Source organism: Monodon monoceros, unplaced genomic scaffold (genome assembly GCF_005190385.1).
Source record: "Monodon monoceros isolate NGI ecotype Baffin Bay Population unplaced genomic scaffold, NGI_Narwhal_1 Super_Scaffold_5, whole genome shotgun sequence".
In the NCBI taxonomy this organism is placed as follows: domain Eukaryota; kingdom Metazoa; phylum Chordata; class Mammalia; order Artiodactyla; family Monodontidae; genus Monodon; species Monodon monoceros.
In genome coordinates, this window is record NW_021703782.1 from 68,430,095 (window position 1) to 68,446,165 (window position 16,071).

Genomic DNA, 16,071 nt, shown 5'->3' on the forward strand with positions numbered 1-16,071 from the left:
ACCAAATGAGCGGCAGAGACACAGGAGCCTAGGGTAATCACCATGATTGGAGTGGGCAGGGGATGCTTTGCAGAGGTGATGGGCATTGAGCTGAGTCTTCAAGAATAGGTCAGATGTGGGTAGTTGGAGCACAGTAGAGAGAGGCCCTCAGCAGGGTCGAGGAGGAGAGAGGAGCATCATGGAAAAGGCAGAGAAGTGAGGAATTTGGGGCCGACTTTCAAGGTAGATGGATGGATTTGGCCCTGGATCATAGGGTAAGTACCTGAAGACAGGGCTGACCCAGGCTGCAAAAAGCCAGACCAAAGAGGAGAATGGGTTTGTCTTGTGGACCCTGGAGGGCTGGAAAGTTTTTGATAAGGAGAGCGTTGTGATAACACTATAACTCTAGGTAAATTCCAACCATTTCTTCCTTTCCTTCCTGACCATACACCCCATATTCAGGCTGGATTCCCCCCTCGTGCACATGCTTCTGTCTCCAATCCTGCCCTTTGTTTGTGGGGCACGGGCATGCTCTGTGCATCAAGGTGCCATTGAGTCTGTTTCAGCGTTCTTTGGTACCAATTTCCTGGCTCGCCAGAGCAGGAGCTGGATTTTTTTTCAAGGCTCAGGAGGCATGAGGAGGTATAAGTTTCTAACCCAGGATGTGGCTTCCAGCATCATACGAATTGTGCCTGTAAATTTCGTTCCACGCAAGGTAGCGTTTACTAACCTTTAAGTAGTTCACAGAGAACAATTCAGCCTCCCCATTCAAATGGTAACACATGAAACATTTGGTATCCCCCAAGTCTGTTTACTTTCTGACTTTAAAAAAAATGGTTTTAAATAGCTTTCTTACCTATCCTCATTACCAACAGGTCTTCTAAAAGTATTATTCCTGCTATTATATAGAAAATGACAATTATAATGGAAGAATTTAAATAGGATTAAATCCAAGGTTGTTTTTTGTTGTTGTTCTTTCCTTTCTCTTTTTTTTTTTTTGGCCACACCGTGTGGCATGTGGGATCTTAGTTTCCCACCGGGGATCAAACCCGTGCCTGCTCCACTGGGAGCGCGGAGTCTTAACCACTGGACCGCCAGGGAAGACGCTAAATTCATAGGTTTTAAATACACACTGGAGTGCGAACTCCATCTTATTTGTTTCCCAGTGTCTAGTACAAATAATATTAATTATTAATTAATTAATGTGTATTGGCTAAATGAACAAATAATAACCAGAGTCAACAGCCAAAATGCATGTCTCGGAGATAAGCAAAGACAAGAAGATTCATTTTCAAGTATATTTGCTGAATTTCCAATATGTACCAGACACGGTGCTAAGGGATTTCACATTTCCTCCTTATACAACTCAAGTGGGCAGACGTTATGATCTTATGTTAGAGATATGTAACCTGAGGCACAGAGAAAGTTTAGTAACTTACCCAAGAATCCCAAACCAGGTGTTCTAATTCAAATCTAATTCAAACTCCAAGCTTCTGTCCTTGAGTTTTTCCCAAATTTATCTAATTATAGCAAATACCTGAGTGCTTATTACTCTAGCTTCTCACTTCAAGCTCTCCTCAGAAGATTCTGACTCAGTAGTTGGTGGGGGTCAGGAATCTATGGCTCTGGTGATTCTGAGAAACATTTCAGGGGTCTTCAGTCCCAGCTGCCCATTGGAATCATGTTGGCAACGTTTAAAAACTCCACATGCCTTGGCCCTGCTCTAAACAAATCAACGGGAAGTAAGAGAGAAATCTCTAGGCCTCAATATTTTTTAATTCTCCAGATCATTCCAGTGGGCATCCAGAGCTGAGAACCACTGGGCTCAGCTCTACTATACTGACAATAATATTTAAGGGGTTTACCCAGCCTCCTCTAAGCACCTCTCCACCCCTTGCCTTTCTTCCCATACAGTATGGGCCAGGAAAAAGCCAAGATACTTAAATGAAAAGAGGAACAGAAGGGAAGGAGATCAAGAAACCATTTGTGACAAGTGATTAGGGAAAAAAAATGAGAGCTGTCGAAAGTGGTAGGGGGAGGTGAGGGGTGAAGAAAGGTTTGAGATTCATCACTGAAACAATTTACTAACTCTAAGTGGAAGTTACATAAAGCTGACACTCATGTGAGCATATTGCTCTCAAGTAAAGATCATGCACTTTTCTGTGGAAGTCAAAGCAATTTTTACAAACTCATATATTTATCCTTCCTTGTGACAAGGCTTGAAGATCAGAAATTCTGTCTGGGGACTTCCCTGGTGGCGCAGTCATTAAGAATCCTCCTGCCAATGCAGGGAACACGGGTTCGATCCCTGGTCCGGGAAGATCCCACATGCCGCGGAGCAACTAAGCCCGTGCGCTACAACTACTGAGCCTGTGCTCTAGAGCCCGCAAGCCACAACTACTGAGCCCATGCACCACAACTATGGAAGCCCACGGACTCTAGGTCCTGCGTGCCGCAACTACTGAGCCTGCATGCTGCAGCTACTGAAGCCTGTGCACCTAGAGCCCGCTCGCCACAACTAGAGAAAGCCCATGCGCAGCCAAAAAGAAAAGTTAAAAAAATAAAAAATAAAAAGTATAAAGAAATTCTGTCTGTGTCTTTATCGTTCTTATTTTACAAGTGGGAGTACTGAGGCATGCTGGGAGAATGAAGTCCCCAAACTGGTTCCCAGGCTTTGTTGCCACCTCTGCTGTAAGGGGTGTATATTTTCTCTGCCTGTAAAATACTCATGGGCATAGACAACTACAATGCGATATCTGGGAAAACAGAAATATGGAATACCTTTATGCCATCCTTCCTCCCAAACAACTGGAGGGTCCAAAACAATTGGAGCAAGTTAATATGACGGAAATTTATGTTATACTTTGATAATCAGAAATAACTTCAGCTACGTGGCATATGCCTATTGGATCTGTTTCCAAAGGGATGAAAACAAAGGAGAAGTGAAGTGCAGAAATTGTAGGTATCTATACACTTCTGGTGGGAGAAAATGACGTTTTAAAACTGCTGATTGTGATCTAGCAAGTGCTGCATTCCTTTGTATCAAAAAGAAAAACCAGGGCTTCCCTGGTGGCGCAGTGGTTGAGAGTCCGCCTGCCGATGCAGGGGACACGGGTTCGTGCCCTGGTCCGGGAAGATCCCACATGCCGCGGAGCAGCTGGACCCGTGAGCCATGGCCGCTGAGCCTGCGCGTCTGGAGCCTGTGCTCCGCAACGCGAGAGGCCACAACAGTGAGAGGCCCGCGTACCGCAAAAAAAAAAAAAAAGAAAGAAAAGAAAAACCAGTGTTCTCCCTCCTGCCTTCCTCGCCTGGGCAGTCCTTCACCCTCACTTAATGAAACGGAACAGGTGATGGCTTTAACTCCTCTTTCATTTAATCTCATTAATGCAGTCTGTTGGGATTCTCATTGTAGGGTAACATAGGGACAGTCGCGTTAGACCTCTAATGAAAAGTGCAATATTTTTCGATTAGACTTTTAATTGCTACGTGAAAATGTGTGAGGATGAGCTCAAAACCAAAGCTGAGGCCACTGGTGAGTTTTGCATTTTCTTCTTTCTTCTGACACTTAGCTGTACGAACTATCCTTCAGGCAAGACAGTAAGCGTTTATAAGCTCTCGGCAAAATAAAGTGATGGCTAAGTGCGGGAACAATAAAATATTTTCTGACTTGAGCATGTATGTAATAAATAAGTCACTCAGGCTTTATTTTACACTGGAGAACATATTTATATATAAATATTATTATATCCTAGAGCAAATTACCAAACACATAAGTTTTGAGACTGAATTCATGTGGTCATCTGCCCATTACACTAACATGAGGTTAACAGTGTGAACATCCATGTCACAATTTTGTCGCTTTGATTTTAGCCATTGTCATTACTATTGTTAAGATCATTTTACTTTTCTAATATTTTAATTTTTTTTTTAAATTGGTTTATCAATATATTATGGCAGGTACTTTCTCATATGTAAGAAATCTGTTTTTCAAAAAAAATTCTATTTGGTTGAATGATTATTAACAGGTGAATTATGTTTGAGTTATTCTTCTAAATTTTTTGTCAGTAAAGTAGTACATAGTTCCCTAAACACACATTATCTCATAGCATAGAGAGATTTTTGAGCATTCACTTTAAAAATATTTCAGGTCAAGATGGTACATGATTTGTTGCCATTTTTTTTGTTAGTACTAGAACAACAGTTGGAAATATTAACATGTAAATTGATGTAATTGTTCGTTTCAAATCATATAAGCCTAAAAATTGTTCAAAAAAAGTTACTAAGCAAATTAAAACTCCTAAAATATTATATTAACTCAGAAGTACATTTTTCCACAATGCTAGAGCTTCCTAGTGCCTGTATTTTTAGAAAAGAGTAGCTATTGTTTCAAGGCAATTATTCACTGATTCCAGAATATATATATTTAAAGACTTTATTCATGAAATAAGCCATTACCAGCAGATTGCAGTTCTGACATCAATGGAATCTTTAAACAACGATTTATCCTTCCTATTGACAGATTTACTCAGGATATTGTTGTATTGTTGTTTAGAAATTAATAACACTGGACGTATTAATGTCTATGTACTTAATCCTCTTTGGGTCTGAATTACAATTAGCACAGGCTGACAGGTAAACTTAAATGTTCCTTTCTCCCTTGATTTGGTGTTAAAAAAAAACAAACAAACATGAATTTGTCTTCTATTGTAAAGTTACATAGAACACTTTAATTTTAGGAGCTTATACGTGTGTGTGCGCATACACACACACACCTCATTTTTTAAATGAACTGTATGAACAAATGTGCCTTTACATTTTAAAGACAACCAGATATTTTACTTTCCTCTTAAATTTTAGTGGAATTAAAAGGAATATTCCAGATTAAAGCTGCAGCTTTTTTTCAAGTTACTACGGTAGAAATTTTAGTGTTGTGCTTAGCAACTGGTTTTCACCAGTCTTTTTCCTCTATTAGTTCCCCCAAAATAAATATTTCTGCTGCTTTGAAGTAATTCAAGCCTCTAAAGAAAATACTCAGAAAAGCTCCACTTTTTCCTACCAATTTAGACCACCTGGTAGCATCAAAATGCCTTTGGTAGAAATTCATGTATAAGAAACACAGCTAACGAATGGAGCAGCCATAAACATCTCCATGCAAGTGTTGTTATAAACTATCAAGCAATGATTATGAATTTGCTGCTTGTAGAAAAACAGTTCAAATGAAACTTGTGAAAATGAAATTTGAAAATCAGGGTATCTGTTCTTAGTACCTGGTCATCGTTGTTCACAGAACTCCCTCACCAGCTTACGTAAACACTGAATAAAGCTGTTAGGGATTACGTGCAGCATGATGGATCTGATGAGCTCAAAAATAAGATAGCTTGGGTCCTATAATATTTAGGATTATGCTGGTAATCTCTTTAGGGAAAGTGTGCAGTATCAGCAGAAAGGCACTTTAGTCTTCAAGGGAGCTAGGCACTCATAATTCTATATTTGTTGAGTGGCTAAGCCTTTGCCTACCTTGATATAGGGCCTGTGTGATGTTTGGAATAGGGTGAAGTTATAAGAAGGGGCTTACTGGAGTGACATCCCAAGTTATTTTACCCCTAAAATAATTTCTGGTGCTGCATACAGGTGAGAATACATTCGTTTAAATTCTAAGTGTCTCCTTTTTTGAAAAAGGCTGTCTATGTAAGGATGAACTAAACCCAAACGTGTCTCTCTCCAACCTCTGAACTTGTTCTTGTCTCTAGAGATGAAATAAAAATTACGATTGTTTTTTCAATGCTATAATTTCTTTTCAAAATTCAATTCAGAAACAATGGAGACTGAGTTGCAAGTTTGCTAGAACATAAATGATATAGAACTGTAATTCTCAATGCAGAAACTTACAATATATTTTTCTATTGTAGCATTGTCTATGTTAAAAACAAAATCAAATCTCTTGCAGTTAACCCAAAAAATGAGTTCCTAAAATCTGAGTTCTTATAGAATGATCCTGGTATCCAGGTGTTCTCCCATAAGTGAAAGATCCCTCATGTCATGTTGGAGTGCCCATTCAAATGAATTTTTCCCTCCGTCAACCCTCTGATGGCAAAGAAAGTCTTTGGGGCTAATGGTAGTGACTGTTCTCTTTCCATTTCATTCTCTCTCTCTCTCTCTCTCTCTCTCTCTCTCTCTGACACACACAAAACTGGTGTAAATATCTCACCTATGTTCTAAAGTTTGTTTATGTAGTTATTTGCTGCATCCATGGCTAAGGGCATGTTTTTTTTAAAAAAAAAAAACACTAGTGTTTGTAAATATGTAAGAGGGATAAACTATAATACTGTTCAGTTTTTGACCATCCAAGCAGACTGTAGGACATTATGAGCCAGTTAAATCAAGCTCTTATTACATTAGGAAGAAAAATGTTAATATGGTGCCAACATTCTGATCTTATATGGACGTTGTCCTCATGTGGGACAAGAATCCACCAAGTATCTCATGCAAAGATGAGATGCCACATTTTTTTCACAAGGTTTCTCTTTTCAAGAACGAAGGCATTGAAATTGGATTCTGATCACTGTATTTTAGACTATGTCCTCACCTTTGCCCCTGTAGTCTTGGTTTGTCTCTTTTTTAACACACTTCAAGAGATTTGGTCTTTCTTTACCACTAAGCAGGAAGAGACTTTTTTTTTTTTCTTATTTTCAAGTTCTCTGAAAAACTTCTGAGAACTTCAGGAATGGTCTCTACCACATCTATCAATGGAAAGAGTGAGAAATAGTACTGTGTCCTTTCCACCCCACACTTCAGTTGCTTAGGGTTTTCTTGGTGTGTATGGGGGATGGGGGGGTGTTAATTAGTTTTCCTGTTTCAACCTTTGAATTGTTTACCTTCAAATATATAATTTAGTGGCTTTATTTTTATATTTCTCAACCATGTCCCTGTTAATTGGCCTTTTCAAGTATTCTTGAAAAGAATGTAATATAGGAACCACTTCTTAGAGCACAGTGAACAGTGAAACTGGGTTGAATCACCAACGTTGACTATCTCCTTGCACAAAAGAGTGGCAAATTCATATGGTTCAATATGACATATGTGACTACAGATAAAAGCATGATTGTTTGATAACTGTAAAAGAATTCTGCTACTATTTTTCATTTAACCCCATTAACTACCCTGTTTACTTTCTAAGACCCAGCTCAAAAGCCACCTCATCCATCAAATCTTGCCAGCTTTCCCTAGTTGAAATCAATGTACTTCTTCCAGGTTTAGTTTAGCATTCATCTCAGTCTGCCCTGTGTCGACGTTATGTATACCTGTGTGGGGTTGTACAATCATTGTATTCACTTTGGAGACAGAAACTTGGTTTTGCATATATCTGTGGCCTAAAAGAAACAAATGCTTGCTCAATTGCCTTTGCTGGGGCTGTCTCAGAGGATTTTCACTACCTCCATCAAAAGAAGCACTTTGAGTAATTCAATTATTTCTAATAGTTAATAGAATTTTTAGTACAGTGTTAGATTTACAGAATAATTGAGCAGAGTTCCATATATCCACCCACCCTCTCACATACAATTTCCTCTATTATTAATAGCTTGCATTAGTGTGATATATTAATGAACCAATTAATTAGTGAACCGATACTGACACATTATTATTTACTATAGTCCATAGTTTACATTAAGGTTCACTCTTTGTGTGGTACTGCTCTGTGGATTTCTATGAGTTTCGACAAATGCATAGACATGTATCCATCATTACAGCATCATACAGCACAGTTTCACTACCCTAACAATTCTCTGTGTTTCACCTATTTATCCCCCAAACCTGGGACAACCACTGTTTTGTTTTTTTTTTTACTGACTCCAGAGTTTTGCCGTTTCCAGACTGCGCTATAGTTGGAATCATACCGTGTGTAGACTGTTCAGACTGTCTTCTTTCACTTAGCAACATATATATAAGGTTCCTCCATATCTTGTCATGGCTTGATAGCCCATTTCTTTTCAGCACTGAATAATATCCCATTGTCTGGATGTGCCATAGTTGGTTTAGCCACTCACTTATTGAAGGATGTCTTGTTTGTTTCCAGTTTGGGGTGATTATGAATAAACTTGCCATAAACATCCATTTGCAGGTTTTTGTGTAGACATAAGTTTTCAGCTCACTTGGTAAATACGTAGCAGCACAATTGCCGAGTCATATGGTAACACCATGTGGCTGTGTAAGAAACTGCTAAACTGTCTTCCAAAGGGGCTGTACTATTTTGCATTCCCACCAGCAACGAATTCCCTTTGTTCTGCATCCTCGCCAGCATTTGGTATTGTCAGTTTTTTTTAGATTTCAGTCATTCTAACAAGTGTGTTGTTTTAATTTGTAAATTCCCTAATATAATATGACATTGAGCATCTTTTCATATACTTATTTTCTGTCCGTATATCTTCTCTGGTGAGGTGTCAGTTTTGATCTTTTGCCCAGTTTTTGAAGTCTAAGAGCTCTTTGAATATTTTGCATAGAAGTGCTTTATCAGATATGTGTTTTACAATATTTTCTCTCAGTCTGTGACTTGTCTCTTCATTCTCTTAATGCAATTAGATTTTTAACATAGAAAAGCTGTATTCTTTCATCTTCTAAAAAGAGGCTTTTTTGCTTTTTTGATTTTTTCTCCAGAGAATTAACTCTGCCTGGTCACTCTGGATCATCTGTGTGACCTGGTGTGTGGAGTTTCTCCATCCCTGCCCTCCTTCGGTGAAGGTGGTGCTGCATAAACTTGAATTTCCTATTGAAGTTTTCAGCTAAATGGAGACTAGAGAAAGGGGTTCAGAAACAAATTAAGGAACTAAAGAGAGACAAGTTTTTTCACTGCAGCACAAGACTGCTGTTTTCTTCTTTTTATAACTGGAAGAATTAGCTATCAAAGAGGATGCATGTCTTTTTTTCTTATACAAAGTTGTCTTCACAGAGAGTTGGAGCTTGAGGGCAGATACCCTGAGAGTTAAATTGTAGAAGGTCTTCCCTTTCTCTCTTCCAGAACTTCTCAAATTTTACTCTGCATCACAGAGGTTCTCTTACAGTGCAGGTTCTGATTATGTTGGTCTCGGGTAGGACCTAAGTGCCCACATTTCTATCAAGCACCCAAGCCATGTCAGTGCTGCTGGTCAGGGACCACACTTTGAGTAGCAGATCTCAAGACAGCACTATGATAGAGGAGAGGAATGTGATGAGTATCCATCATGACTATTGAACTCTATGTTAACTAATCGGCTTCCGTGAGATGGGGCAGCATTCCAAATGTTTCATTTCCAGAATTACCATGGCTAGCTGAAATGAGTTCACTTCTGTTTCAAACACTGTTTGACCTTCTTAGATTTAACAAAAGAAAAAAACTTGGTGCAATTCCATTTCTAAAACAGAAAAACTGTTTTTTAATCTTCTCAAGAGAGGCTTTTTCACACTGAGGATCCAGAGAGTGAGCTAGCATCCAGAACCCCAAGAGGGAGTCCACAGAAGAGGGGGGACACACTGCCATGCAGTGTTGTAACATGAAGAAGATGTAGGCACAGCTGACAACCATTAAATCTGCAAAGGAAACCGGTACACTGGATGTTCATTACAGTAACGCAAGATGTTTCTGGGAATACCCTGGCTTCTCTTTCTTCTGCCTTGGCAATTAATGACCAGAGTTTTTTTATAACTAACCCTTCAATTGTCTTACTGCCTTTTGAACAAAAGAGAAATGCCTAAAATACAATAGCAGAATCTGCTTTTCCAGAATCCTGTAAAGTTTTTTATTTCCCGTAATGCCAGCGAAATTTAAAATTCCATCAATTCTCATAGTAGCTAAAACTGTAATTACCTGGACATCATAGAACATTTCTTATCAAATTTGAATACTGCCCTGGGAGCTTGTTACAAAGCAAATTCTGATGCAGTTGGCTTGGGCAAGTCTTGATAGTCTGCATTTCTAACATGCTCACAGGTCCTGCCGATGCAACTGGTCTACAGACCACACTGTGAGCGGTCATGGGAGACATTAACTGCTTTCAACCTGAATGATGTCAGGTCCTACACACACATTATCTCATTATAATTAACACTTTGACAGGACAAGATGTACTTAATGGGAATTAATTCAAAAATTATGAGTTTAAAACCACCACGACTTACAAAAGTGATTTGCTTTGCTTCCAAGGGGGATATTTAACTTATTATCAGTAATGCTACTAATGACAATACTAATTTCTGTCATTGTTCTCTGTTGGTCTTTGTTGGTCTCATTCTCTGTTGTTTCACTCTTCTGGGGAGTCAGAGTAAGCAAGCAACTCTTTAGGGGTAAATGCTAATATGCAAAAGATAAATCAACTCCCTTCATGATAATCCTACAAATTATGCCTTTGGAAAAAATCATTTTTTGCCATTCTCTTATGATAGTAATTTTTTTTTCTTACTGTAGTTTCCAATGATATACAGTGTAGGGAATTATAGTGATATAAAAATAAGTGGTATCTTTAGATCATTCAGAAGCTGTCTATCAACTGAATAGAACGGAAAGTTCACACAGACCACCACCCTGAATACTACAGAGAAGAGCTTGAGAAGAAAGAGTGACCCCAAATACTGATAGATGTGAGGGCATTCCAGTAGGAATTAGATTACACTGAATTTCATGCACTATATTTGGTATTTAAGCAGGATGCTGGGATTAAGATACTCTGTGCCCTGATGAGATAAACGAGAACACAAACCTGATCCAATATCTGGAATCTTTTCAAATTAACCACATAACATGGTACAAGGGCAAAGGCTCAAAGACTTTTACTTTTTTCCTGAGGGTCTCATTTTTCCACACTTTCATCCCACCCCAATCTTGGAGCTATTTTCTGATAAATCAAAGTTACAGTGGAACCAGATTTCAGGAATACCTGCTTCATCTTTTGGGGCTGTTGCTATGTGATATCATAAAGTTTTGTACCTAATAGAGGTAGATAACTTAATCTGCCAATGAGAGAGGAAAAGAGTACAAACAGGGATTTTAATTCAGATTTGCCACAAATGATACATGAGATACAATCTATGTAGGAGATACAACTTGGGCTACTGAGACCATCTGCAAAAAGATTTTTAACCAAAATAGTCATCTGTATTGGAAACTTTTACATATGCAAATTGTGCTTCACTCAGACATTAAGAGTTCTTCCCGCACTGCCCACTTTTAGCATAACTAAAATTCTGGGAAGGAGGAACTGGCAGGCAAACCCAGTGTCCAGGAATGGGAGTTATCCTGGTTATGGGTAGATGCTTCATATTTCCCTTAAGAAAACAAAAGATGCTGCAAGTATAGCCCCCAAACAAAAGCCAGGAAATATAGAGAGAACTACTGGTCACTCCTTAGTATTTTCAGATTCTGGCCTTATCCCAGGATCTTATTTCCTTTGCAGGTGGCTTACGTGCTACAGAGAATTCCTTGTTAATAATTTGATTCATTTAATTCTCAATGGGAGCCTTTTATCATATCAGGATCACCAGGGGGCCTTTTTCAAAATACATATCCACTCCAGTCTTGAGATTTTGATTTCTTCTCCTCACCCCAAATATGGAAAATCAGTATTACTTAAAGCCTCTTTCATAAAAGGGAGTGTCAAATCTTTTGGTTTTACTGAAAGAGAAAAAAATTAGGACTATTGCTTTAAGGAGTTATAAGAATTCTCTTTCAGGCTCCATAGAAAATATTTTAAAACAAGTATTACCTGGACTCTGTCCTCAATGGATTTAAAATGGCCAGAATATAAAAATGGCCGGGTTGAGGTATAAGAGTTGGAATGTCAAGAAAGGAGAGCCATAGGAGCTCACACAGTAAAAAATGTTTCCACCAACCAGAAAGTACGTAAAAGGTCCATTATTACTACCATTCCTTACGGATGCTTTTAACAGTTAAGGTATTTTGATGAATCAAAGTGATTCATTTTCTATTTAACGCATTAGCCCGGATTAGTTTATTTAACCTTGATACCTGGTGTCACAGCTGGGGCTTCTGAAGGAGTAGAACTAAAGATGTGTATATTTTGAGAAGCAGGGAGAATGAAAAGCATGGTGGCTTTGTGTGATGCTGTGTTAAGGGCCCCTCAGCAAGGAAGGGCCTTCAGGAGTACTCCAGGGTGAGAACTGCCATCTTCAAAGAGGGAGACAAATTTGGATTACTACTCTGCAATCGTTGAATAGGACCTGCCTGACAAATCAGGGGATATTAAGTTAGTTGTGCTTCATGAATTATTCTAATATGAAGTAAAACATCAAATTATTTTAAATCTTCCCTGACACTCTTTGATGCTATAAGAATATCATTTCCAAATAAACAATATATGATTGCTTTTATAAACAAAAAGATTTAATTGGTAAATAAAAATTAACTACAGTCTCCACAAAGGCTTACCAATAGAAAAATGTAAGAGAAAGGACGATATAAGAAATTGAAAACCTTTAGGGGTAAATGCTCACTGAGCACATCTCAAGCCATCTCTCAGGGCACTGCAGCCCATTTAAATTCGTCTCACAGAGGCTATTGTTGAATTAATCTATGAGTCCAGCAAAAGTATGGAAGTTGAACTCCCTCCTCAGCCTCTATCACCTTCATTGTCACAGCTGGTGAGGTCCAAGCCACCAAATCCTCCCTAGATGTTCAGTTTGAAACCACAATAAATAGCTTGTCTCTAGATCTACAGTCACCGAAAGACAATCGCACAGGAAACAATGACTGGTGTAATGGCAAGACATTTAGAAATGGCAAACGTTGGAGCAATAATGTGATGTGTTGTCGTAATTAGTGTCTGAAATACCCTGCCTTGAAGATGTGCTTTATAAAATACATAGTGTGAACTGTGAATCTGTAGCTCAGAAGCAGTTTATTTTAAATGAGAGAAAAGGAAAAGGGTTCGTACTTTAAATTATTTAAATTTATATTCACCTACAATAAACCTCAGATGATCTATTCTGCCATAGTAGGTAAAAATGGTCATAGATTTTCCAAACTGATAACCCCTTCCCACACAACAGGCTTACACATACACACTTTTAAGTGACTTCTTTCTCTTTAAAGATACCGTTAAAATGTTTATGGTTCTTCAGGATTACATGTTGAGCTAGAATTATAAATATGTATAAATATGCAGATGCTCTATCGAATCATTTCTTATCCCATTTGTATTTCCGAAGTTGTGTAAGATAACCTTTGTGGCTTTCCAGAACATCTTCTCACACCCCAGGGGGCAAATTACCTCTATTTTCATTTCCTTTAGACTTAGATCATTTTATAATTAAGAACTTATTGAAGCAGATTCTCCCCATGTGTAAGTTACTCCCTGGGGAGTAATTTATGCAAAGAGCACCTCTGACTTAATATCATATAAACCTAACAACTGTACAATGGATACCTGGGATTTTTAGTCAATTTTGCAATCATTGTAAAAAATCCACAGTTGGAAAGGTTACACTGGAAAAAAAAAAAAAAAAGACAAAACCTGGTACAAAAAGCTTATAGTGCCGTTTGTTTGGGTTTTTTAATGATTAGATTTTTTTAATAAAGGAATAATAATGTGGCTTGTCTTGTCATATTTTTTGTCCAAAAACATCAGAAATAGTGATGTTTTTGATGGTGATGATGAAGATTGACATTTTGTAGCTCTTTACTCTTTGCAGGGTACTTCCACATAAAATATCTCATTTAATCCTCACACCTCTATGAAGTTTGTCAGCTAAGGTTTACAAACCAGAAGACAAGATCAGAGATTTTTTTCTTGGTCATGGGCCCAATCATTAACAGGTTAGGTACTAGAATCCAGGGGGACAGAACAGAATAGAGTGACATCAAATCTCACATTTTTTTCATATCCCACAATTTTGAAGACAAATCCTAGTTCATATATAAAATCAGAAGCAAATAGAAACACTTAGTCTAATAAGTATTTTAGTTGAATTTGTCTCTTCTCCTGATATTTTTATCATTATCTCTTTAACTGGTGCTATTGGAATAATATAGGAATTCAAAATTGTATTTGTATTTTATCTTTGTGAGAAGCAGAGAAACGGTTACTGAATGAAATCTCAGGAAAATCAGCTAATTTCCCGTCATCATTTCCCGAGTCACCTCAAAGGCGTCATTAACCACCTGTATCCTCAGTTTTCTCATATGAAAAATAGGGGCATAACTGAATTTTTTGCTTATAAAGATGATTTGAACTTACTGCAAAATATTTAATTTAAACAAAATTTAATGTGCTCCCCTAAAGCTAAGTATTATTTTTTTAATGAAAACAATAAAAAGAGGGTTATGTCTTGCATTTATTTGTTTTGTATATTCAAGCGTGAGAAACTGTAGAAAAGCATCCAAGTGGCAGATTGATGTATAAAGCATTTTGAAGCATATTTTGCATAATTATTTTAAATTGGGAGAAGGAATAGCAGATCTTCCTACTGTGTATAATTTTAACAACACTGAGAATACTATCAGTGACGTAGGAATTACTACATTCTAAATAAAGTTTATATCATGGATTCATCCATAACCTCAAAGCTTATGGCTTAAAATCATCATTCCAAGAGATTCTATACACGGGTGTCTACAAGACGTGACACCAAATTGCACACATGCAAAATGGAAATCCCGTGCCTCGCCATATTCCACAAAGGAATTAGCTTACCAACCAACCATGTATGTCAAACCTACTATTTAATCTTACACCCAAGGCTAGGAAGCTAGAAGTCACCTTTGATTCTTCATCAATTTCCACCTCTGTATCCTTTCTTTCTTCTATCTTCTCACTTCTTCCATTGAGCTGTCTTTCTGTTTGCTTCTTCCTGTCCATTTATCCTGCCACCGATGTAATTCACGCCTTCAGCTCCTAACACCCAGGTTAGGAATAGTCTTTTAGTTAGTCTTCCATTTGTGTCTGGTTAACCTGCCAAACTCACCTTTCTAAAGTACCCAAACCATCATTTTCATCATTTCTTCATTCACTTCTTTGATTCCTTATGGCCAGTGATGTCAGGTGAAAATTCCTCTGCCTAACTCCCAAGAGCTTGATAATCTGACATCATTCCCTCTATCCAACCATATGGCCCAAGTTTCCATTAGAACCAAGTTGCTTGTCTCAGTGATCACAAGCCACAATCATTCGCGGCCTCCTTCATTCCATTCTGCTTGCAGAAATGCCTTTTGCCTTGTACTTCCTACACAACCTTCAAAATCAGAATGTCTTCATCTCCAATGAAATTATTTCAGTTCCTATTGAAGTAATAGTACCCATATGCTTTATTATTTTTTCCCCTGATATCGCCATGTATTCATTTTGTTTTATTGATTAAATTATTAGTGTCATTAGTATATCTTATCTTGTGTCAACAACCTTTATTATTTTAGTGGATATATAGATGCTTAATAAATATTGAACTGATTCATCATTGGCATTTTCACAAGTAATCATCCAACCACTTAATGTATAAAGTCACCTCCGCCCCTTCCAGTTTCCCTTATTTACTTATGTAAAATAATATTGAAATAAGGCAATGTGATCATTCTCAGTGACTTAATGTTTGAAGTGCAAAATAAGAAAACCAAAGCCACAGGTTCAAGGGATTTTTTAAGTCACACTACATGAAGGTCAAGTTCAAAAAAAGGAGAAAACAGTGAAAGCAAAAGTTTAGAAAGCTTCTGGTCCCTGGTTATATTTTTTAGTTTGAGGAAAACAAAACAAACAATGGTACATGGATGCCCTTTACTTAGAAGAAGCAGCTGGGGGCCGTTCAAATAGAAATGGGTGATCTCACAGCCCCACCCCCATCCTAGTGTCTTCAAACACTGAGCCATGGCGGGGAGAGGTGGGAAGGGAGATCGGAGGGCGAAAAGAAAACAACTCCGTAAGCTCAAAAATGTCTGTTTTCCCCTTTCAGCACAAATTGAAGTGATACCATGCAAAATTTGTGGCGATAAATCCTCTGGGATCCACTACGGAGTCATCACGTGTGAAGGCTGCAAGGTATGGGACTTTAACTCAGTACTGCCAACAGCATCCGCGTTTGCCTCAGGCATCTGTGTACTTCACAGTGCAAGAGGTGACA

General features: G+C 38.0%; 1 protein-coding gene across 2 annotated transcripts in view; it reads left to right on the top strand.

The window, feature by feature from the left end:
- The window catches only part of RORB (RAR related orphan receptor B), a 181,837-nt gene that overhangs the window by 115,712 nt on the left and 50,054 nt on the right, over positions 1 to 16,071 (top strand). Inside the window, exons 1-2 of one of the 2 annotated variants that reach the window (XM_029203887.1) lie at positions 3,425 to 3,511; positions 15,904 to 15,989. In XM_029203887.1, coding sequence (XP_029059720.1) covers positions 3,472 to 3,511; positions 15,904 to 15,989 — 126 coding nt within the window. In that variant the 5' untranslated portion in view covers positions 3,425 to 3,471. Of the gene's footprint in view, positions 1 to 3,424; positions 3,512 to 15,903; positions 15,990 to 16,071 lie in introns of those variants that run through there. The other variant, XM_029203888.1, reaches the window with a different exon arrangement.